General features: G+C 38.8%; 1 protein-coding gene across 1 annotated transcript in view; it reads right to left on the reverse strand.

The window, feature by feature from the left end:
• The window catches only part of LOC109675963 (contactin-associated protein-like 3), a 203,046-nt gene that overhangs the window by 74,787 nt on the left and 102,580 nt on the right, over positions 1-25,679 (reverse strand). Inside the window, exons 4-8 of the mRNA XM_074052428.1 lie at positions 20,513-20,660; positions 10,243-10,446; positions 9,510-9,694; positions 8,116-8,259; positions 3,574-3,835 (exon numbers count right to left, since the gene is read on the reverse strand). Of these exons, the coding sequence (XP_073908529.1) occupies positions 3,574-3,835; positions 8,116-8,259; positions 9,510-9,694; positions 10,243-10,446; positions 20,513-20,660 (943 nt within the window). The remainder of the gene's footprint in view (positions 1-3,573; positions 3,836-8,115; positions 8,260-9,509; positions 9,695-10,242; positions 10,447-20,512; positions 20,661-25,679) is intronic.

Below are 25,679 nucleotides of genomic sequence, written 5' to 3' on the forward strand. Positions count from 1 at the left end.
GGTCTTTGTCCATAGACATGTCTTGGATTTGGTTGGTGGAAACACAATCTTCCTGCCTCTTCCCCCATCCCATCCCAGGGAATGCCGTGGGAACTCATTGTAACTTGCTGCTTCTGCAGCTGTGATTCTCTGACTCTCCTTCAAATTTGCTGTAACATCTTTTTGGCTCCCTCATTAACCAATTGGTTCCCTTTGACATGCTCTTTTAATAAATGTTTTATAAAGTCCTGTTGGTACCCTCTTTTATGATGTCTTTTGACAAATGAAGTAGATTTTGGTACAGTTTTTCTTTTTCAATGTTTATTATTTGTGATTCAAATAATTCTTTTTTCCTGTTAGGTTGCAATTGGCTTTTGGCTACAGTTTATACTCAAGAAATCAAATATAGTAGAATCTATTAGCATTTTAAGACAAATCATTAAATTAATTAAGCAATTATCCACAGCACAAATGGTATTGTAAACATGTTTGTATATGATCTTGTGTCAAGAACTGCAGCATTATAGGCATGGCTTAAGTGGCAGAGGACATGTCTAGTAAGCATGAAGCCCTGAGTTCAAACCCCAGTACTGCAAAAACACAACACAACAAAAAATGCAACCAACCAACCAAACAAACAAAAACCAAACAAAACCCTACAGCTTTTATTTTATATTCAGAGGTAAACTATCACTTGTACAAAGCCATTATCAAGAACAAAATGTTGGTGTGACCTAAGAACTTTTATTTTATCTAATTCTAGTTATTGTACAATCCAGAACTAAAAAGAGGACTGCTCAGCATTCATTGCACCCAGAATACATGCAACACATTAGTAATTTCTTTAGTCCATTTCAGAGACTTTCCTACAGTAGTTAAACAGCATTGCTAATATGTACACGCTCTGTACACAGAAGGATCTACTGACTTCCTCTCCTTGTAAATATTGGCTAGTTTGGCTGGGTTTGCGTTTATTTGTAATTTCGTTTCAGCATTCCTTTTCTGACTGTAAGTGTGTGGTACTTGGAATTCCTTTTTGAACTGGCTTTACTGGTGTAGAGGTAAACGTAAATGCAAAAACAAACATATAAACTAACAAACAAAAACCTTCCCCTGTGCCAGAGACTCACTCTCAATCTCTTTTCTTAGAGCATATTCTTTAGAAAACTTGTAATTGTAAATTCTTTCTCAGCCCTGAGGTATACGTAAGTCTTTTTTTTTAAATTAGTTTTAAAACAACTTTTTGGAATTTGTTTTTAAATCTTGTTCAAATTTTATTTATTTTTCTTTTTTTATTATTATTGTTGTACTGATGGCACATTGTGACATTTACAAAAGTTCTTACAATATATCATAGTTGAATTCACCCCCTCCATCATTCTCCTTTATCCCCTCCCTCCATTCCTGGAATAGTTTCAACAGGTCTCATTTTTCCATTTTCATACATGAATACATAGTATTTCCATCATATTCACCCTCCTACACCCTCGCCTTATATTAGTCTCTTTCCAGTTTTACAACCCAGAAACATTTTTGCTGGTGTCCTTGGAGACATTTCTTTGACTTGTAGACATCGAGGCAGATAATGCTGCCTTTGGAGGAGTTTAACTTAGGTGTGGGGTCCAAGTTGCTTACCAAAGAGATATGAGGGCTTCTAGTTTTCCTTGGAAACAAGACAATGAGCTATTACAGATGGCATCCCCAATTACCAGGTGAATTTGAGACAGGCCATCTGCACCAAATGGTGCTGCAAGTCCTGTTATATTATGTTATCTTTTATCTTGAGGGCAATGTGTGAAATGGGTTGTATAGGTCTGCCACATAAAAGAATGAAATTTTTTTTCTGTCTTTGTAATCTCATTAGAAATTGCCTGAGCTGTACATCAGTCTGATTTAATACTCAGTAAAAAAGCTATTTCATTCTTTTCTACCTTGTGAAGGGAATTCACTAAGTTGGCAGGCAGTTTCACTTTTATTTCTCCAACCATTGGTTCCTCCATTAATTAAAGAGTTACATGAAATCTTTGATACACATTCACTTTGTGTGTTTATATGAGTCATGATTTTACACTTTAATAGGGGGAAAAATCCTATTTATGAGGAAACAGAAAACAAGTTTTGATTTTTAAAAGATAAAGAATATATATCTTCCCTGAGTATCTGTTTTATCTTTCACCATTTACCTGGGATCTGAGGTGAGTGGACACAGATTTAAACATGTAGGCTTGCTGGGTTATTAGAAATAAAGAAATAAGGCCCCAACCACTGAATTCTTCTTCATAGGTCATGAAAGCCTATTTTTGAGGTAGGCTAGGAAATAGGGAGAGCAGCCATGGGACTTTCAGGTGCCATATAACTTTTCCCAGTGCATTTCATGTTAGAGTCCCTCCTCTCTCCATCCCAATGCCATCCTTTGTAAATTTCTTTTCAATTGTAAAATCTTAGCAGTTGCAGAGCCCTTTTGAACTGCAGCTCTTCTGCAGGTGTAAGACAGGAAGCCTTGAAGAAATTCCACCCTCGAATGCCTCTCAGATGGAAGCCCATTGCTTAAAACATGAATATTGATCACACCTCATACATGTAATTCAAATACCTGAGAGTTAGCACAAGTGTATGCACAGAGTGCCCCATGGTGGCTGACAAGACCTTGTCAATCAAACTTGTCAATCACCCTAGCCCTTCCTGCCAAGACCACCAGATTTTTCCCATCATTTGCTGTTTCAGTTTATAAAGGCCCTTTGAAATAAAGACCTTTCTCTCCCACCTGGCTGAGGCTCACCACTGCTTTCTCCACAATGCCTTCCCCTCATCTTCAATAAACTTTACTACATCTCCATGTCATGCTTGAATTCTCTTTTTTGCAATACCCAAGTACCTGAAAATCTTTTGACCAGAGTCCACCCATCTGGTAATACTTTCACAACCAATAAATATTTCTCAGGGGTCTAGTGAAATGCGTCTCTAGACACAAGTGGCCTCCCTGAGAGAAGACCTGACTAAGGTGTTCCATCTCACACATGCAAACAGCAGAGGCTGAGCAGGTTCAGCCTGGAAGGTGTTCAGTAGACAGCCCCAGGTTCTTCCCTGGTGTTCTTTCCTGGCTCTCTCAGAAAGCGAATCAGCCCTCAGCAAAAGAACCAGAACTCTTGGCATTGGCTGGCAGCTTTCAGGACAAGGCAGTGGTCATCTGTGTATAGAGAACTTCTCCACAGAACAGAAGAGAGGCATGAGAGCAGAAGGAACATGATTGTCCCCTATGTTGTCTACTTCATGAGCCCCAACTCTGCATTTCTTTGGAATGGACGCTAGGTATATGACTGTCGGGAAACGGAGCTTAAGAATACTACGTATTATCTTTTTTGTGAGTATTCCATCTGCACAAATGTGCATTTCTTATTTGTATGTGATCATTTGGGCTCAAAAGATCACTGTAGTGAAGGCTGTATGACCCACAATGTAAACTGTCCAGGGTAAAAAGGGGATGGCGAACCCGATCCTCCAAATAAAGTCATTGCACACTTCTTCATTACCTCACTGATTACCAGATGACTCATGTCTGGTTATTTGTCAGGTTTGTGGGGACACATGTATTACCTGCCATGACATTCCTCAGGGGTTGTCCTGGCTGAGAGAGATTCAATGCGAGTTTTCCATCCTTTAGAAAAAGGATGAAGCTTCCCGAACCATGCCCAAGTTCACTGAAAAGCAAATGTCCTTCTTTGTTCCACGTTCGAAACTGAAAAGTGACTGACATTTTGTCCTTCCCAGTGTTGCCCGGCAGAGCCAGATAACTCTTAGGGCTCAGGAAAGTGACAGGGGCAGTCTGTGGCCGTGGACATGAGAAAGACACATTTCCCTAGAAATAGAAGAAAAAGCACGATGAGAGGTGTATGGTGGTGCTTCTGTCTAGTTAAAGAGATTTGGCAAAGATTTACAGAGGTTTGTTTTAACAACCAGGAGTTTGTAACTAGTCTAGTCTATGATAGTTATCTATCTTCCAGTGTGACTGTAAGCATCACAGGGCAAAATGATCCCTGCAGTTTTTTGTGGAATTCTCCACTTTTGTACATCTCAGCATTGTAAAGGAATTTCAGAATAGTCTGATTCAATAGCAGTTAATTCTATGTTGGGTATTTTCCAAGCCCTGTGTTGGGTATTGCCATAATTCCAAAATGTCCTTTGAGTATTTGGTCTTTTCTAAATAACACTCCTCAAAATCTGCTTTGTAGCAGCTCACCTACTTCGCTGGTCTCATTAGCTAATGAACTGAGTGTGTCGTTATCTTTATTTTTTTAGTGGTGTTGGTGTTGGAACTCAGGCCCTCATGCTTGCTTATACAAACACTCTTCTCTGTGATCCGCATCCCCAGCTCTTCAGGCTTTTGTTTCTTTTTGATGGGGTCTCTTGCTTTTGCCTGGGTTGGCCATAGGCAACCTCCATTGCCCAAGTAGCTGGGATTACAGGAGTGCCAGCTTGTTTTTTTGAGATAGGGTCTCCCTAATTTTGCCTGGAGCTGACCTCAAACTGAGATCCTTCTATCTCTGCCTGCCCTATAGCTTTGATTACATCCTTGACACATATTTATTTGTATGAGTCATACTTTTTAGCTTTGGGAAAACTATACTTTGATGGCGTTCCATTTTTTTTTCAGATCTAACAGTGGCATACAAAGTTTAATTATAGTATTTTAACATTAAAGTAGCAACTTTTATACAATCAAGCCTATGTTTTCTTTTCTCTTTTATTTTTTTGTCAGGGTCTCACTGGTTAGCCCAAGATGGTCTTGCACTGGAGATCCTCCTACCTCAGCCTTCTCAGTGCTGGGATTATAGGCGTGGTCCACCATGCTTGGAAAAACTACTTAACTATTCTTTTTCATAGTGCAGGGATCAAACTCAGGGCTTTGCACATGTTAGTTAAGCGCTCTGTCACTGAGCTATTTCCCCAGCCCTGTGTTTTCTTTGGAGCTTCTGGGTTTCCAGTCTTTATTAGGAAAGTTTCACTCCCCAGAATTCTACATGCAACGGCACAGATTTTCTTCCAAGAATTGTTGTTGCCACTTGTTTCCTTGTCCTCCTGAAATTTACCTATTTTGGGGTATGCATAAAATAGTGATCCAGGTTTATTTTCTGCTTTGGGGTCACTTGTTTGTTCCAGCATAATTTATGACATAATTCATTTCTTTGCCTCTGAAATTAAACCTTGGTACTTGAACAAGTGGCCTTGCTACTACTAATAACTTTGCAAGTAGATTGGGATCTTTCTGGTATCTCGATTTTGTTCTACCACCTGTCCATTTCTACCCAACAACATGCTGAATCTAATACAGGGCTTTTGGTATGTTTAATATCTGACCAGTTGAGTCCCATCTGACTGTTTTTTCTTTATTTGTTTTCTTTTTTGTTTTTTAATTTTAGGTGGTAGGACAAAAGGATAGTCTTGGGGTTTTATTTATACATATAAATTTTAGTTGCAGAGGAAAACCCCAGAAACGCTAATTTTACTTGGAATTTTCTGGCATTGTTTCCATTAATATACTAGATAGCATTTTAGAACAAAAGCATTACTAAAGCAAGGCAAAGAGCAGCAAGGGTGGTGGTTCTCAGGCTTGCTAATAGTTGATTCATCAGAGGGCTGTGAAAAAATCTACAACCAGATGGATCAAATCCCAATCTCTTGGGTGGATTCAGGTGCCAGGATCTCTTAAATCTTCTCTGGTTCCTCCAAGATAAATCCAAGTTTAAGAATCACTGATCTGGAGGTTAAAGCCACTTTTAAGACTGAATCATACTTTAAAAAAAAATCTGTCTTAATGTACTTCAGAAACTAGCATAATTCAGTTTTCATTTTAAAAGTCTTTAATGTATTTTATATAATGTATAGAATATATAAAATCAGAGCATTCATGCTTGACTTTTTAAAAAAATTCTCCTGAATGTAAAATAGTTTTTATGATAAGGAATTATGTAGTAATGAATTAAATAAAAAATAATTATGTATAATTTATGGCATAAATTGAATCATTTGACTGTCTTGTGTTTTTTAACATTTTTATCAGCTGCAGATTTTTTGGTTGTATGAATTAGCTTGACTTGACTGCAGCCATCTTGACATGCAACCTCCACAATTGCCCCAGAGTAACTCTCATGGTCTCCCAGCAAGTAAGAATTAAACCAAACCATTCAAGTGACTCATGAAGCTCTACAGGCTGACGCTGGTGCCAGGAATGAGCCCGACTCTTTGAAATTAGCTTAAGATAAATTAGGTACATTCTGGCTAGGATGAGGTGATTTTCATCCTAACTAATACATATACCCTTCCTTCTGACTCAAATTCCAGAGAGCTACTTAGTCATGCTACTCCCCAGGACCACACTTCATTAGTGAGTCCCTAAAAATGGCACTCTGTGCCATCCTGGATCTGTCCACTTCCCTTTCTTTGGTCTCACTGCACCTTGGGGCTAGATCTCATACACTGCAGTCAGGTTGTTTCAGGACACTTGACCTCATTGTGCAGATGAGCAGCTGCCTATGACAACAAAGAAGCCTAGCTTACTGTCACAGATGAATGATTGTGAGTTGCATGAGCCAATTCTGACAAATGATTTTGCCAAATTGTAAAATATCTTCCTTTAAAATATTGAAGCAACTATTTTTCTATTTTTATAAAGAGTATGTAAAATTTAAATCACTCTCAAAGTGGAATTTGTATGTGTAGCATTTATATTCTCACACACAATTTCTAAGGAATTCTCTTCATTGTTTGTTTTTGGGTAAGACTCATACATGTCAACATCTCTACATGATGCTGTTGACAGTTTTTTTGAGGCTGATATCAGGACTTCAGAGATGTTAGGATACTTGTTGTTTTCCTGGTTATCTAGAATCAGTTAATAATTCTGTCAACAAATCCATCAGTAATCTAGAATGATACAAAGTTTGTATGAAGAACAGGGTTTCCCTCAAATGTTCCTGGCTCCTTGTATCATAAGGCCCAACTCACTGTGTTCACCATGATAACAGTACTTTGGGTAATGGCTCCAAAGATGCTACGGTAGGAATTGACAAATAAAAGTTGGCTTCAACTTCAGGAGGTACTACATTAGTTGTTTTGTTTGTTTGTTTGTTTTGTGGTACTAGGGATTGAACCCAAAGCCTCATGCATGGTAGGCAAACACTTAACCACTGAGCTACATCCCCACCCCACATTAGGCTTCTTGACTTAGATGCTCATTGGTCAAAGAAGTCTTTGTATTTGAGTGGTTTCTGAGTATGTCGAAGTCGACTTCATGGACAGGTGTCTTCTTTCTCTTTCATGTTCTAAAGACAGGAACTGATCCATTCGTCTCCTTCCCTTTCATTTATTTTTAAACTTCACAAGTACCTGCACCCTGTGGAGCCTTCTAATCCTTCTTTTCTTTGGTCTTTCTGTTTTCAGTCATCTTAATGGTATTTGACATTTGTTTTACCTTGGCATAGCACATTCACAGTAGGCTTCAGCTCTATTTGCTTAATTATTTTTGCTTAACCTTGGAAAGTGCATGGGCTCTAACAGCTATTCTTCCCTTTTATCACATGATAACCCAAGTGAACTATCCACGGACAATATTTTCAGGTTTCGCTCCTACAACCTATATGCTAACTCCTGACAGTACTGGACAGGGAAGAAAACATTTTTTTAAAACAATACAAATGAACAGTCCCATGACATTCCTCTAAGATTTGCTGGCACTAAACATGAACTCACCCTATAACCCAAAACTTACTTTTAGTTTTAGACATAGAAGGAAGTTTATTAACTATTTGGAAACATTTTTTGTTCATTAGGGATTTTCATTGCAAAACAATTGGTCTCCCAAGAATAATAATTCCCAAACCAGATGAGTCATATGGATTCTGATTTAATGCAAAAATACAATGTTATCTTAATTCACATTAAAATAAAATAAACTTGTCCTGTGAAGCATATTTACTTTTTAACTTTTTAACGCATACTAAAAATTATATTACATGGCAGCTGTTTTAACAGTAAGAGTTGAATTTTTAAAATATTATATTAAGTGAAGACCAAACAGGAATATTTTTTAAGTTAAAAAATAAATTCTTGTCTCTTTCCTCTCCCTTCAAGCTCTCTTACCAGAATGAGAATCTGTGGATTGTGTTTCCTGGCTAATTCGATAATGTCCACTCCATTATAATAAAGATTTTCTAAACATCCATGAAAACTTTTAGGTGAGAAAGCCAGTGATCTTCCAGGTACTGGAATTCCTCCAAAGCTGATCTTAGAAAGAAAAATCATATAAATAATATTGTTTAGTGATTTTCTGATTGTCGTTTAAGATGTTTATGATTAGCAAGTATCACACCATCTGTCACAAGACCATTTGCACCACTGTATATTTCCAAGTCTGTTTGTTTCAAGGCAAGTATTCATTATCATGGCATTTTTTGATAGCTTGATTTCTGGCTCCAGACTCTGCATATAAACTTAAAAGAAGAGGTCAACACAATTTTTCTGTAAAAAGCCATGCAGTAAACTTTGGGATTTGTGGGTCATAGCATCTCTTTTGCATCTCACAACTATGCATTATAGCACCAAAGCAGTCACAGATAACACCTTAAAAAGTGGAAGTGGGACTGGAGGTGTGGCTCAAGTGGTAGAGCACCTGCTTTGCAAGAGCAAAGATGTGAGTTCAAACCCCAGTCCCACAAAAAATGTGGAATGTGTTCCAATAAAACTTTTTAAAAAGCAAAAACAGGTTCGTTTTTAAATAATAAGACAAATAGACCAGATTTGGCCTGATACCCATAAACTGTCAACCTCTGTGTGGGGCCCTATTCTTTGCTATTGCACAGTTAAACTAAGGCAAAAACTGAGGGTGATCTGGTACATGACCAGGGTCTTGTAAGGATATTATGTGCCCAACCCTCTTGTACCACATAAGCGACACAGCTTTCCTGGTTTGCTCTGATCCTGCATCAAAGGCATCCTGTGAAGACCTGTCATCATACCTGATATTTAATGGTGTGGTTTCCATACAGACTCACAAGGCATTGCTGAAAATGTTAAGTCAGTCAATAAGCTACATATATGTGTGTATTTGACTGTCTTGATAGTTACAAAATCTACTGGTATATATGGTTTAAATATTCGAAATGATCCTACGTGATGTTTTGTTGCCTGTGGCTATACCAACATAAGAAAAAATCCCCAAGGGATCTCTTCATAGCCAAACAACAAAGGCAATACACCTGGTGAAATTTAAAAGGAATGTATCTAATAATATTGTTTTGTGTCTTTAAATCTCTTCATTTGTAGAAAATTTCCAAAGCCTACCACTATGATGGTTACTTCCTCTCATGTGTAAAAGGTGATCTATGGCAATATTAATTTGTCCTATTATTAAGGAATACATGAACAATTACTATGTACTCATCACCATAGGTGTGAATTACCACAAAGTGGTACTTCTGTATAGGATTAGGGTTTTTCAGGCTATTGTCCATTTAAATTATACAATGCATAATAACCTCAAAATTAAGATCCAGGTAACTGGATTCTCCCTTTGCATGGAAATGACGAGTGTGTTTGTCCAAGGTGAAGTTGACATGCATGTTGAGTCGCTCGATGAGAACAGAATGCCAGTGTTGGTCATCCAGCAGGCTGCCCAGGGTGAGGTTCAAGTGAGCATTAGTCGGGGGCAGGTTAGCATTGCCTTAAAAGAAAGGAAAATACCGCACCATGTTAGTCCTGTTAAAAATCATGTCTTCTCTTTGTTAGATCAGCATTGTAATTCACATCCATCCTTCCAACCAGTAACATGTCTCTGACTTTCCCTTCATCTCAAACATGGTATCTTCACATCTTTTTTATTCATTTCTATGCATTGTTGAAATTGCTTTTTTCTGGTGATTTTTTTCTTTATACTATTCATAACCTGCACATTGACCTTGAAAGTATTTGTTTTCTGGTATATCATTATCAACACTGACTCATAATTTTACAGTGACCTATTCTTACCTGTATGATGATATATGATCACAATATATCACATACCATACAATTCACTTATAATGGCCCACTTGCACAGTTGTCAAAATAGATGCTTATTAGCCCAGGTAACTACTAGTAGCATGTCTTAACTCTCAGAGGTACTCCGGTTTGGATAAGTCATCTGGTCCCTTTACCAACTGAAAAGATGAAAAGTAATTTCATCGAAATAGATTTTTAACTACTGGCATAAATGAACAAATGCTTTTTTACCTGAATTAAGATAAAAGACAAGCTGTCCTTTTACTAATTCCAGAGCAATGTGATTTCCATGCTGTCCTCCTCTGTGGAGCAGAATTCCACTGCTCTGCATGGCTTTAAATTTCAAAGAAATAGCATCTCTTATTGGCCTTATGGACTTTTTATCAAATCTGTAGAGCAGAGAGTTCTGTCCATCAAAATAAACCATCTTGGATCCTAGGAAAGAGGATATTAAAAAGCACTACTAAATATCAATACTTTAAAAATATGTAGTTCAATATACATAACATACACACTATATTTTTAGCCTGTTCATTGAAGGGAGAAATTGACATAAACATACATTCAGTTGGTATCATGAGTTGATACACCTAATACCCAGTGTTGGACTTTTCCCAACTTTATCATCTAGAAATACTGTTATTAATCTACTTCCAATGGCTTCTAATTTTATAGTGGTTCACTTCTTCTCATTCTTTTAATTAAAAAATCAGGAAAGGTATTGCATTTCTATTACATTAATTTTTAATTTTAATATCATTCTTACATTAAACATTAGTATCCCTCAATTAAAATGGCTTATTCATTCCCAGTAGCTTTGATTTCTCTTGATTCTTTTATGTGTACACACTTTAGTAAAGATTTATGTTTATCAAATATATGCACATGAAGGTGAATATGGTGGAAATATTGTGTACACATGTATACAAATGGAAAAATGAGACCTGTTGAAACTATTCCAGGAATGGGAGAAGGGGAGATAAAGAAGAATAATGGAGGGGGTGAATTCAACTATGACATACTGCAAGAACTTTTGTAAATGCCACTATGTACCCCTAGTACAATAATAAATTTAAAAAAGAAAAAAGATTGCTTTTGAAATAATAAAAAAGATACACACATGTACACACAAAAGCACATGCCCCATGGTTCTGTTTTCTGGAGAAGCCTAACCCTAAGCAATGAAGGCACACATTTTTGTTTGTTTGCACATTTTGTTACGAGCACATGAATGTAATAACACTATTTTTGGTCTTCTTGCTATAGCTTCTCAAAACTCTAATTCCACCAGTCTCCCCACTCTGACAGCATCCCGAAACTACACTAAAAGATCATGAATGTTCAGCTCATCAAAACACAATGCACTTTATAAATAATGGAAAGAACATCTGTCAAAAGCAGTTGAAGATTGAGTAATAGACACACAAAGAAATGAATATTACCCAGCAAAATGGCCAGAGTTTTTTTTCAAAAGTAAAGAGAAGCAATTATCTTTGGAAAAATATACTTGTTTAACAAATGAATATACACAAAAGCACAATAAAATATGAAGCTATTAGAAGATGACTAGCTAATGTTACTCAAAGCCTATAAAATGGATTATCTGTTTATCAATTTCACAACATATTACTTCTACTCTTGTGAAGCAGTAATTCAGCTTATGCAAAATAAACACAGGAACTGTGCCTCAAACCATCATCCAGTCTGTTGGGATGTAGCTCACTAGTAGAGTGCTTACCCAGCATGCATAAGGCTCTGGGCTTGATCTCCAGCACAGCAAGAAAATAAGTCACCCATTTTATGCAACTATTATTTAAAAACTTAGAAGTCTGATATTCTTACATGGAGTCAGTATGCTTGTGAGGAATTAACATATGAAAGTGTATAATGAATACATTATTCTATATTCTGTGCACAGTTTATGTAAACTAAGCCATCATTCCTTGTAATATGACTAATTTTATGTGCATAATTAAAAAACAAAGCTGTCAAATCCTAATGAAGCCATCTGTGATTAAGAGATGGTGATAAACTAAGGCAAACAGCAAAAAGACCAAGTAAAGACTTGCACATGGTTGCACTGCCACTCTCTCTGGTTTTGTCTTCAGGTGGTGCTCAAAGACAATGTGAATATTTGGACTCCCTTATTTTCACTTGTCTACCAAAAAATTTTGTTCCTGAGAAGGTCTTGCCTGGATTATTTCAATCTTTTCCCCCTCTCCCTTCTCACTATGACCCCAGTTGCAATAGTGGTCTTGATCTTCTAAGACAGGGCAAGCAAATTACCTGGAATTTTTTTCTTCCAGCAAAATAGAGTGCTTAGAAAAGTCAGGTAAAAGAGACCCAGAGTAGGACTTGACTTCATTATTGCTACTGCTTCTAGCTAGGAATTTAACCACATGGTTTTAACTCAAACCCATTGGGTAGATACTTTTAATGAAAATGAATCATTAAATAAAAAATTCAAGCTTAAAATAAAACACCATAGTACTCAACTCATGAAAACATGAAGCTAAACAAGTAATCATGCTTGGGATAGAAAACATTTAGTTGAGGAAGTGAGCAGCAACTGTTGTGCTGGGGTGCTGGTGAGAGGCAATGCCACGCAGTCCTGAGTGTGCTCTGCCACCAGAGAAGCATGGGTTCACGTTTTTTTTGTTTTGGTTTGGTTTGGTTTTTTTGGTGGTACTGGGATTTGAACTCAGGGCCTTGCCCTTGCTAGGTATGTGCTCTACCACTTGAGCCACACTTCTAGTCCTTTTTTAGTGTTGGGTATTTTCAAGATAGGGTCTCAAGAATTAATTGCCCTGTGCTGGCTTCGAAGTGTGATCTTTCTTATCAATGCCTCCTGAGTAGCTAAGATACAGGCATGAGCCATAAAAGTAATTTTTAGAGATTTAAAACTCTTTTAAGTGCAAATAAAAATTTTTATAGTCATAATACAAATAATCCACTGCAATTTTTTGAATAAAAATACTAAGATAATATCATTCATTGTTATCTTTATTACAATCTTTCATCAGGAACATTTAGGAAAAAAATTCTTTCTATGAAATTCAACTTCATAAACCAGAAATGCAGGGGGCTACAGGAAAATTAAGGTCACTTATTATGGTTACAATAGACACACAAATGCTCTCAAAATTTCAGCATAGAAGACCTGCCACCCTGAATATTAGCTCTTGGTTTAGAGTAGGAAGTGCTTGTCTAATCTTGTATGAACGTAGTTTATCATTGCTAGTTTTATTAATTGAGGTTATAGTTTTGATTACTGAACCTGTATTCTTGTTAACAGTGTGAACTCCTTATATACAAATATTTAGCCCACCCCCCTTAGCTCAGAAGCTACATTTTCCAGGATTGAGGCTAAATCTGTCCTCACATTCTCTTGGTCTAACCCCATTACCAGCCATTTTTTTCTTTTTTGGTGCATACTGTAATACACTGTAGTAGTTCAGAGAAAGGATTAAGGAGTTATACTACTTGGGGTCAAATACCGGTTCCATATTGGATAGTTTCCATGCCCTCTCTGTGCCTCAGTGTCCTTCTCTGTGAAGCGAGATTCAAAACATGCCTCTCTCACATGGCTGTCGTGAGAATGAAATGATCTGACAGCTACAGGGATTTACATCAGTGCGTGGCACATGGGGCGACCTCTGTGGACATTTGCCTCGTGATTCTTAAAGCACAGCACAGAGAAAGAGGTAGAAATCAGTTTAAAGTAGCACGCAGAGGATTTATAGGAAAGTCCGCAGCTTAAAATGAGGACAAGTGTCATTTTTGAAGGATGAAAGAGATTCTTCAGTGTCCAAGTCACGTGATCTGACCCAGCCAGCAGGAACGGGACATCACAACCACCCCCACCTGGCAGCTCCTGCCCTCCTGGCTGGCGACTCCCGGAGCTAACCCACTCCAACCTTGCTGACCTAAATCTCACGTGGAAGTGTGTCTAGTTCGTTTTCTTGTGTTCCAGGAGAGTGTTCAAAAGTGATACTTGAAGACTTTTGCTGCAATTATTTTCCAGAGAATACTGGACAATCTGAAGACAGATGTACTCTAAGGTTCTTACATGCTAATTCCTAGGGGCTAGAGAATTTGTCACAGGCAGTACTCACATGTCTGGAGGAACTCTCTCAGAGATACCATTTGGCTAAAAAAGGAGTTATAGTCTCACCCAGCAGCAAGCAGTGGCCGGAAGCTGACCATGTGTGGTGGGAGGTAAAGACATGAAGGCAACACGTGACATTTGGAAAGGAGGACACTGATCCTGACCACTGGTTATTTCTGCCGCATTCACAGGGATGCTTCTGTATACAGGCCTTTGGTCTAGGATGTCTTTGAAGAAAGGATCAGGAAGGCACGTGTGTTCTTAAAACTCTTACTGGGTGTGAAATCTCTGAAAAGCTAAGGCAGAAGTAGTTCATTTCCCTGAATTGCTATTTTATTTTCTTGAACTGTATTTTCACTTCCAAAATGTACCTTTTATTGTGTGTGGTGCCAGGGATCAAAATGCACTTTCAACCCTAGCATTTCATGTGCCCAGTGGGTCTAAGCAGAGTGCGTCTCTCCCAACCTGCCCTGCACCTCTTCCCCATGGAAGACAGAGCACTGTTCAGAGGAGAGCACTGGTGGAAAAAGCAAGGGTCTGAGAGGCACCACTGATACCCTCAAGGAAATAAAAACGATTCCACAGAAATTTTCCAAATGTGCTCTACAAACCATCCTTCATAGAATCAACTAGAAATAATTATAGTGACCAATGACTTGAGTCCTTACCAAGATGAGGCCCAGAAATTTGCATAGTTAATCATCTAACTAGGTAATTTACTTCCTAATAAATTATACATTAATTCAGTTGGAATTAAGATTAATATCAATACTACTATGAACTGGAATTCATTGATTTAGTAATCAATATAGAAACATGAATATCAACATTATAGAGTTATAATTTATACACAGTAAAATTCCCTTATTTAAGGTTATAGATCAATGACTTTTTTTTGGCAGCACTGGGGTTTGAACTCAGGGTCTCATGCTTGCTAGGCAGGTGCTTTACCACTTGAGCCAATCTGCCAGCCCTTAGGATCAATGACTTTTAACAAATCTATATACCTGTGTGATTCTAAAAAATCAAGGTATAGAACAGTTGAGGTCAACTTGCTAATTTCCATGTGTATTAATATCCCCTGACACCAGTCCTACGGCCTCTGACCTAGAAGGTCCCTCTCTCTAACCTCAAATTCATTTCTCCAGTTCTAGAGTCTTATATAATTGCATCATATGGATGTATTCTTTTGTGTTGGGATTCTCTTGCTAAACATGACATTTCTAAGATATGTGCATGCTGTTGCATACAGCTATAATCTGTTCTTTTTCACTGTTGTGGGGTACTCAGTCGTATTACAATTTGTTTTCCCACTTACATGCTGACAGACATTTGAGCTGCTTCCAGGTTCCAGTTCTTACAAGTAAAGCTGCCCTGAACATTCACACACACACACAAACACACACACACACACACACACACACACACACACACACACACACACATCTTAGTTAGACATAAACACTCGTTCTGAGTAAAGCTGTGGGATTGGAATTGCTGGGTCATACAGAAAATGTATGTTTAACTTAGAGGAATGTCAAGTTGTTTTCCAAAGTGGCGTCTCATTTTCACAGTCTCAAAAACTATGTGAGGTTCAAATCCTTAGCAAATATCTCGTGTTTTTTCCTTACTATTTTAGCCATTTTGATACATGTGTGGTGGTTTACCATTATGGTTTTATACATGCTTCTCTAGTGAGTAATGATGTTAATTACTTTTAATGTGATGATAGATTGGGATAGCTTTGGTTCCACAGATCATATCGCTCATTTGGAATATTTGGATATTAATAATGGCTTTTACAACTACACAAAAATGCATCAAATATCACATGAAAGCAAGGAATGAAACTGAAAGGTCATAGATTAGCTATTATTACTGGAGTTGTTACTGTTTTTCAATAACAAAATTAATTGTAAATTAATCTTTAAAAATACCTGGCTTACCTGAATTGTTAATATAATAGTGAAATAAATATCTGAAACTTAGAATCTTTATTGGGCTTTCATTACCATCTGTTGTATTTCCTTTCCAAATTGCTCATTCATTCTTTTATTCATTCATCCATTCATTGAACAAAGACTACTGCACATGTGCAGTAAGTTCCTGACTCTCTATGTATGCAGTGCAGTCAACAGATCTTGACCTTGTACCCTGGGCCTTGATGAGGAAGAAAGAAATCAGGTGAATAACAAGACAGGTGTAGAAACATTTATAAAACATGCCTAGCAAGCATGAAGTCTTGAGTTCAAACCCTAGAACTACCAAAAAAGAAAGAAAGAAATGTTTATAAAACATGACTAAAACACTTGAAGCAAATAACAGATTTCTAGGAGAAGTTATAATGAGCAATCACCTTAGACTGAGAAGAGGGGAAGGGCCTGGGAAGTGTCACTTGCACAAAGACCTAAAGAATAAGGAGGGAGAGCAGCTGAAAAGTGGGAATGAGAGACTCCTGTTCACCCATGTTCATCACAGCACTATCTATTCACAATAGCCAACTGTGGAAACAACCCAGGTGCCCTACAAATGATGAATGCATTAAGAAAATGTGGTACATAAATGCAGGAGTTTTATTCAGCCAGAATGAATATGGTTGGAAAGTAAATGGATACAATTTGAGGACATCGTGTTAAGTGAAGTTAGCCAGGCTCAGGAACACAAAAGATGCATGTTTTCTCTCATACGTGGAGGATAAATCCAAAAGATAAACATACACACAAAACCGATTGTGATCATCTACAGACTCAGATGTAGAACATGTTTGTCATAGTAGAACTACTCTATGGAGCTCAGGGAAAGAGGAAAGGAAAAGAGAATGACAGAACACCAGTAATATCACTTAATGTAAGATGTGAAGGTAGAGAATGTAAGGGTGTATACTGAAAGCTATTGAAAAACGGGGAGTGGGAGATGAAGGGCTAAGGGAGAGTAATGGAAGGCGTTGAACAAACCAAAGTAAAATATACCCACAGTGTGCACACATTGGGACACCCCTGTGAACATCAACTTAAATATTAATAATGAAAACCAGGACTGTAAAATAGGTACAGTATTGAGGGTTATTAGAAGGAGAGGGGAAGGGGAAGGAAGGAGATTAAGGTGATGGTATATGGCAGAAAGACTTCATACACCTATATGAAACAAAGAAACATCTCAAAATTGCTTTAAGTGGGGCAGGGAGGGAGTTGAAGTGGGTGATGTGACTTACGTACAATAAAAGCCTTATTGGAATTATCAAGAAAAAAACCAGAAAAATAGGAAGGAGCATTCAAGTGGGGGAAACACAAGAATGAAACCTGAGTCAGTAATGACATGAGCACAACCAACAGTGGACAGGTAGCAGGTGGTAGCAGGTGGGGTGCCCCTCGTCCAGGGGTAAGGCTATTCAGGCTGTGCTAGGAATCTTGATGTTATTTGGGAAGCAATGGAAAGCCACCAAAGGTTTAGGATGGGAACCTGACTGCATCGTATCTGCACCAGTCTCTGTTGTTAGTGGAGACTATTGTGTCCTTGGCTGTGAGTGGACAAGGGATGAACTAAAATAAGAAATCAACTTCAGAAGGAATGTGGGTGACACTGGGCTTGGGTTGAGTTGGTGAGGAGAGGAATCTCAAGAGCACTGAAAGAGTGCAAAGTGTAATTTGCAGATGGAGTTTGCAGAATTTGGTCATTCACTGGACAAGGAGGGCAAGAGAGACAGGTGTCAGGACGCAGACTCCTGGCATAAGAACCTGTGCACTCCTCTTTTCTGGTCCTGAGAGGGGCAGTTGAGAGCAAAGCTTTGCCAGCTACTGGCCAGAGTGCCATTAAAATAATAATGTAATAATGTAATGTAGTAAGTGCCATTAAAACCTTGAGAACATGGACAGGAAATGCAGAGACAGATGGCAGCAGAATAAAGGCCCAGCACAAAGATGCAGATGACTGTTCACCTGTAGGGGATGGCACAAATGACACATGTAAACATGCCTGGAAACCAGAATACACGGGAGTTGAGAAGGGTCTTCTGGCCATCTCTGCCCTGACTTTCTTATGCAGGTGAGCAACGACCCTGGCACCCACCTGTATCATAACCCCCAATTCAAAAATGGAAGTACAGAAACTGCTTATGCTAAGCCAGGAATTCATGGGAACCCACAATGTTTAACAAGACAGTGAGTATATTAGTAAAAAAGGAACTAAGATAGTAGATAAAATGAAACTGGAAGAAGATGCGGCCTTTAAGTAACATCATAAGAATAAAACAAGGCAGTGGAGGGCCAGGCATGGTGGCTCACATCTGTAATCTTGGCTATTCAGGAGGTAGAGATCAGGAGGATCCAGGTTCAAGTCCAGCCTTGGCAAAAAGTTAGCCAGACCCCATCTCAACAAACAAGCTGGGTGTAGTGCCACACATCTGTTACCTCAGCTACTCTCATGGTCTGAGGCTCGCCCTGGGCAAAAAGAGTGAGCCCTTATCCAAAAAATAAATAAATAAAGCAAAAAAGGAATCAAGGTGTGGCTCAAGTGGTAGAGTGCCTGCTTAGCAATCACAAAACACTGAATTCAAATCCCAGTACTAGGAAAAGAGAGAGAGGGGAAAGGAGGGGAGAAAAGGGGAGGAGCGGGGAAGGGAGGGAAGAGGAGAAGAGAGGGAGGGAGGGAAGGAAGGCACTGAAAATACAAATGAAATGCTAAAAATACCACCCTTAAAACTATAGTCTTGCATTATTGTCAACAATATAAATAAAATTCATATATTTGAATAATTCTTCTGAGGAAAAAAAGACAATGTAGAGATAGATCTATTCATTCTAAAGAATAGAATTTGAGTTAGTTAATAGCGAGATGTACTAGTTAATAGTGATGACATACTAGTTAATAGTGTGATACATTACCGTGGGCATTTCTTACAGTAGTTGAACTTGCAGAACTCCATGACACTGTACACCACCGACCCTAGCTGGGTCAGGAACAGGGCTTTGATCCTTCCAGTATTGACCTCTAGCTCAAGGAGCTGGAGAAATAGCTCCTTGGGAAGGCACATGGAGCTAATGGCAAATCCCCCATCAAAGAGCTTGTTCTGCTTTGAAGTCAGTAAACCTGAAGTTGTTTCAGAGTAATGGGAGGGCAAGCTAATTTCATAGCATCAAAGGGAAATTCTGAACATCACACATCACAGCCAAGGTAAGAGTGGGCACAGCAGAGAACACAGTCATGAAAGGAGATGCCAACAGAAGCCTGGGAAGGGCTGCTAGGAAAACAACCCCACTGCACTTAACACCCATGCAAACATCCGCACTGGAAACAGAGGCGCAGTCAGGAAATTAATTGGTGGCACAGAGGTTGAGTATGAAGTATAATAACATTAAGAGCAGACACGAATCCTCATAGATAGTGATTATGATACACTAGAAAATTACCATTCTGTAAGGTTAAATGTACAATTAGCAAAGAATGGGCCAAATGTGTGCAAATGGCGCCACAGGAACATCCAATTTGACCCAAGGCCAAAACACATGACACGTTTCCATCCAGTCATTCCTTGGATCATTCTCCCATTCTTCACGGGAATATTTTAAATTTTGTTCTATTTTGATGGTAATTTAAAACATACTGATGATTATGCAAAGAAACAGTGCAAGTCCATCCTGGATCCTCCAATGACAGCTTACAGTAGGGTCCTGCCATACGATGTCATTGCCAACTATTTATGTTTATGTTATTTTCATGTGGGCTCCATTCTTGTTATTGTGATTACAGCTAATAGATGAGAAAGGGAACTGGCTTAATAGATAAGCATGTATTCCACCAAATAAAGATCAAGTGATACAAAAGAAGGCTTCATAGCAATGAAGACAAGCAGCTATTTATGTTGGTGCACACCTATAATCTCAGTTACTCAGGAGGCAGAGATCAGGAAGGTCACAGTTCAAATCTAGCCCAGGGAAAAAGTTAGTGAAGACCCTATCTCAACAAAAAAGCTGGACTTGGTGATACACAACTGAATTCCAACTATGCGGGAGGCCTAAGTAGGAGGATTCCAGTCAAAGGTTGTCCCTAGACAAAAAGAGAAAGAGAGATCTTATATGAAAAATAAAGATGACAGGGCACGGGAGGTATAGCTCAAATGATAGAGTACCTGTGAAGCAAGCACAAGGTCCTGAGTTCAAATTTGGACAATGCCAAAAAATAGAGAAATTAGATTGCAAGTCCTTTCTTAAACTCTGCAAATATAAAAATAAAAAAGTTTTGGTTCATGTTCATCTACCTCCAAATTCAACTATAAAAGAGAGTAATTACAGGCCACGTTGTTGTGGGAGACAACAGCAAAAGGCTTTCCCCCCAAATCGGTTTTGCCCACACTGTTCTTCAAAACATCAGCAAAGGTCAAGTTCAGTTGACACTCACCATATGCACATCCATACACTTCTATCCGCATCCCGATCCTGCCCTTGGGGTTCCAGGACAAGGGGAGGAAGCGCAGGAACCTGGCCTGGAAGGGGGGCTGGAGCCTGGTGTGTACCACGCTGTCTGCATTGGTGTTTCCTGGGAGTACCTGGGGAGAATGGAAAGAGGGGTCAGTGGACCTGCAGAAGGTCACATTCACATGGTCACCTCTCAAGTCCACAGTGTGTTCACTGTCCACGTCACCACAGCCAAAACTGCATGGTGACAGCCTCGGCCTGGCAATGACAGGTCATGATTAAGGCACTGCTAGCCTGGACTCAGTGTCTCATTCAACCCTTTTATCTGGATCTCAGACTTACGTGTTTTCTAAAAGCTGACAACTTGAATTCAGCACTTTGAATTATTATTTCCAAAAGATAAAGATTTGGCTATTTAGGATCAAATGATTAGTGACAAACTCACTTGCATAGCTTATAGCATGTTTAACTTTATTATTGGGAATTTCCTTCTAAACAAACTTAAAATAGCATAATGGTCAAAGTGCTTTTTCTTTTGACTAGGACTGAGGTTTGAACTCAGGGCTTTGAACTTGCAAAAGTAGGTGCTCTACTACTTAAGCCACACCTCCAGTCCATTTTACTCTGGTTAAATGATAGGTTCTTGCCAATTCTTTGCCTGGGCTGACCTCCAACCTTGATCCTCCTAATCGCAACCTCCCAAGTAGCTAGAATCATGTGAGCCACAGGTGCTCAAATGGTCAAAGTGGTTTTTAATTGTCATAATTTTCTTTAGAGTCTCCCAGTTAAATAATTTACCAGAGTAGATTATGTACCTTTATGATACTTAAGAGAAAAAGTACATTTCCTACATCTTTTTTTAAATAAATTTTTATTATACGGGGAGGGGGATTCATAGTGGCAATTCCAATTAGACTTATACTGCACATTATTTACAATTTTTGGAGGTGGGCACAATGTACAATTAGATCTCTAATGTACAATTAGACTTATACTGTACATTACGTACATTGTCCCCATCGTCTCTCCCCATTAGCCCCCTCCCTACCCCACTTAAAGCAATTACAGGAGGATTTTTTTGTTGTGGCAATATAGTCAGAGGAGAAACCAAGCGACACTCAGAGGAGTGGAGAACTCAGATTTTAATTTTAAGCCAGCAGGCCCAGACGTGTACCTGTGTCTGAGCCCCAACAAAGGATTCACAAGATATTTAAAAGGTAGTGTAGGGCATCAGGTTACAAAGACGTGCTCAGGTCATGGTGTCCTAACCAGTGAGTTCGATTGTTTAGGTTAATTGGGCTGGTAGCGAGCTAGGGACCTAGTGTTATTTAGATAAGAACAGCAGGGGAGACCTGCTCTGGAAAGTTTATTTACAAGTGGAGACAAAGAAAGGCAGGAATGGGTATTACACCTCTGCATGGTGCCTTTCATCTTGGTCCTGAACTTTTGCATGGCTCTAATGGGCAATTCCTCACAGCTCTGTCTGAGGTTACAGCTTTTAATTGACAGTTTACCATGTTTTACAACCCTGTTTCAAAGCTATCTTCCTCTTCATTTTAAGTTGTGTTTTATATAGATATATGAAGTCCATTAACCATATACTGTCATCTTAAATCTATTAAATCTATTAAATGAGCTATTCTTTGGTCTCCATGGGGGGACAGAGGGAGGGAAGGGGGAGGGGATGGGGAAGATAGTGGGGAGAGGGAGGGAAGTGGGAGGGGCCCTGGGCACATGTGGCACCCCCGAAACTGAACACTGGGAGTATATGTCCTTAGGTGGAGCTGGGCCTGCAGTGGCGTTGTGTGTGGAGTTGATTCAGCCTGAGAACCTGGGATGGAGGCTGCAACAGAAATAAAAGCCCCAGATGCAATCCTATGCCAAACCTGGGCACAGCCCTCCCCTCTAGTCTTCCCTTCCTGAGCCTGTGGTTTCTAGGCTAGGCCTTAAGGGAAGGAACCACAGAGACGGCTGGGCTCTGATTCCTGAGTCTAGGGGAGAGGGAGGGGAAGGGGAAGAGAAGGGAGAGGAGAGGAGGAGAAGGAGGAGGGTGCCATATGTGCCCAGGGCAAGGGGGACAGCTTTCACCCAGTCACATGGTCCCAACCGTGCCGAGGACCAGAGAGAGTGCAAAAAAGGTTGTTTTAAATACTTTTTGTCTTGCTTTCAGATGGGGAGGGGATGGATTTGAACAGCACACATGTGTGGAAACATCACACTGGACCCCAGTAATATGTCTAATTCATACATGTTAATAACAAATCAAAACTAGATGGGTGCTAGTGGCTCATTTCTGTAATCCTAGCCACTCAGGAGGCAGAGATCAGGAAGGACCATGGTTCAAAGCCAGCCCAGGCAAACAGGTCTGTGAGACCCTATCTTGAAAATACCCATCACAAAAGGTGGGGGCTGGTGAAGTGGCTCAAGCTGTAGGCTCTGAGTTCAAACCGAAAAAAAAAACCCAAAAAGCCTAAAACAATCAAAAACTATGACACATAGGAAGAAGGAAAGGATTGATTCTCCTGCATGTAGAAATTTATTTTAGATGACTAGCCGATGACTAGTACAATAAATAAGGTCAAAATTATGACCATTCACAGGGAAGTAAATCATAGGGGAAAAAAAAAGGTATTTCTAACCAGTCTGTTGTTGACACAGCTTTTCTGCTGTGTAACTTTTCAGACCCCTTTGCTAGGATTTCCTAACATCGTGTGTGGATTTTATAAGAAAAAGAAAGTGCATGGGAGGGCAGAGAGGAGAGGTTCATGAGGTCACTAATAAATAAACACTTAAATCAGAGTTTTTAAATTTGGCTATACAACGCTACATAACAGAGAATGTAAAAGACTCATTTAATAGTAATGGGATGTGTAAGTTTTATACTTTCTGATCCCCTCTTGTAGAACAATGGCTTTTTCCTGAAGCATGCAGTTAACCAAAACAGGGAGAGGCCAGTTCAACAAGACCCTAGAATGTCACCTGCCTAATTGTTTTGTTTTGTTAAAGAATGTGCCAGGCAACAAACAGAACAAATTGAATAAATAGTCTGCATGGTCTTGGACCACCTGTGGACTCCTCTTGCTGTAAATAAATGGAAAATCTAAAAAATAGAAAGTGTCTTAAGTGAATGTGATCAATTTCATTGCCAGTGTGTCTGTCAGACTTGGCAAAAGTTCCTTTATGGTTAGTGACGCCAACTCCAGCATACTTACATCATTTTACTCTTTCTTGCTCAACTAAGTCTTATCTTTCCCTCCATCGACACCATTTTTTTAAGAGTTAACAGTTGCCTTACCAACTTCAAGTGAAATATTCAGCCCTCCACATCTCAAGGGGGAGTTAGGAACACCTATGCATAGCCCAGCGCCAGCTCTTTCAACTCCATGGTCCTGTGTTGCTATTCTGCTGCAAGCTTCAACTTTCTTATCTATAAAATTTGTTTAGTAAAACCTAGCTGTGGAGATGGAGCACACAGCAAGTGAGCTAGCTAGCAATCCCTGGAGGTGAGCTTTCCATGAGTGAAGGCTGGTCCAGGTGGTTCACTCAGCAGACTGAGTTCAGCCACCAGACTCTAGACCTCTACTTAGGTTCTAATTTGAGTTTAATCTCCAAGACATTCAGCTGACCCACTCACCAAGGAACATTTTGCTTCCAACATTAACATTCAAAGAATTTTAAAATCTTGCCTGCAGCAGACAAGATTTTTTTTTTAATTTCAGCACAAGCAGCACAATAAATATCTTTCCAAGGAATCTATCAAAACAGAGTTGTTTGATTATCTTTGTATAACAAATAATATTTTTCCCTCATTTATTTTAAAATGTCAACTCTGGAAAATATACTTTTGTTTAATGTAATTTCAGCATCACATAGCACAAGGATTTATTGCTTTATTTTTGCTTAATAGAATTAAAACAGATTGGTTTCTATTTAAGAAATTTTAAGAGTAATAACCTCATAATCTATGGACACAGCAGATGAAATCTTGTTAATGATAGAAACATTGTTTACTACTCAGAGATCAGAATAAAAAGTCAAATGTTTTTACAGATGATTAAAATTTTAATATTTAATATTTTAAAAACTATTTAGGGCTAGGATAAAGCTTAGTGGTGGAGTGCTTGCCTAGTATGAATGAGGCCCTGGGTTTCATCCCCAGCATGAAAATAAATACATACATTCAAATGTTTGAGTGCATATATAAAGATGTGTGTGTGGCTACATATATATATAATCCATTAATTATTTTAATTTTGGGGAATCACAGTATTCATATTTTATTAGAATTATAACCAGTTTCATAGTATGCCAGTCAAATGAAGTATTATTTTATAAAGCTACGGAAACTAAGCGGAATATACTCTGGAGAGAGAGGGTCTATACTTGTATTTCACTAACACAACATTTAGGGCTTATTATTAAAATGACCTTATATTGTATAATAAAATATAATGTCTTTTAAAAAAATGATGTGTAGTCTCTTACTCATTTAATTCAAATTTGGCCTTAAGAGTTTCCACAATAGACACAAGCTGATAGACCAGTACAAACAGATGTTTCCATATAAAGACTCGTTGTTCCTGCCTTGTTTTGTTAAGTCAGAAAATGACAAAGGCTCCAGAGAGTGGGGCTTGGGTATCTGTGGAAACACAGCCTTCAGCAGCTGTGCAGAGGCTTAAATCTTCATTTAGAGACAAGTAGAAGACAGCTCTGTTGGGAGAGGAGGTTTAGAGAATGCTTTTAGAATTCACAATCCCTCAAATTCTTTTTGGCTGTCCTCCCTCAGGAGTGTGACCTAGGTGGAAGTCATCATTTTTTTTGTGGGGCAGGGGGAAGATGGGACTGGGTTTGAACTAGGGTCCAAGTAGCTAGGATTACAGGTGTGAGCCACCAGCACCCAGCTACCATCATTTTTGATGAAGTAGAAAGATAATCTACCTGCAAAATCTTGGTCAGGATCAAACCAGTTAATACGTATAATGAATCTGTGAAATTATGAACTACTTCTTCATAGTGTTACTCTACCATTCATGCATGTGTGTGTGTGTGTGTGTGTGTGTGTGTGTGTGTGTCTTGTGCACATGTGCACAGGTCCCTCTTATTGAAAGATGATGAGTCACTTAGGTTTGATGTGAATTTTGTCATTGAGA

Source organism: Castor canadensis, chromosome 13 (genome assembly GCF_047511655.1).
Source record: "Castor canadensis chromosome 13, mCasCan1.hap1v2, whole genome shotgun sequence".
In the NCBI taxonomy this organism is placed as follows: Eukaryota; Metazoa; Chordata; class Mammalia; order Rodentia; family Castoridae; genus Castor; species Castor canadensis.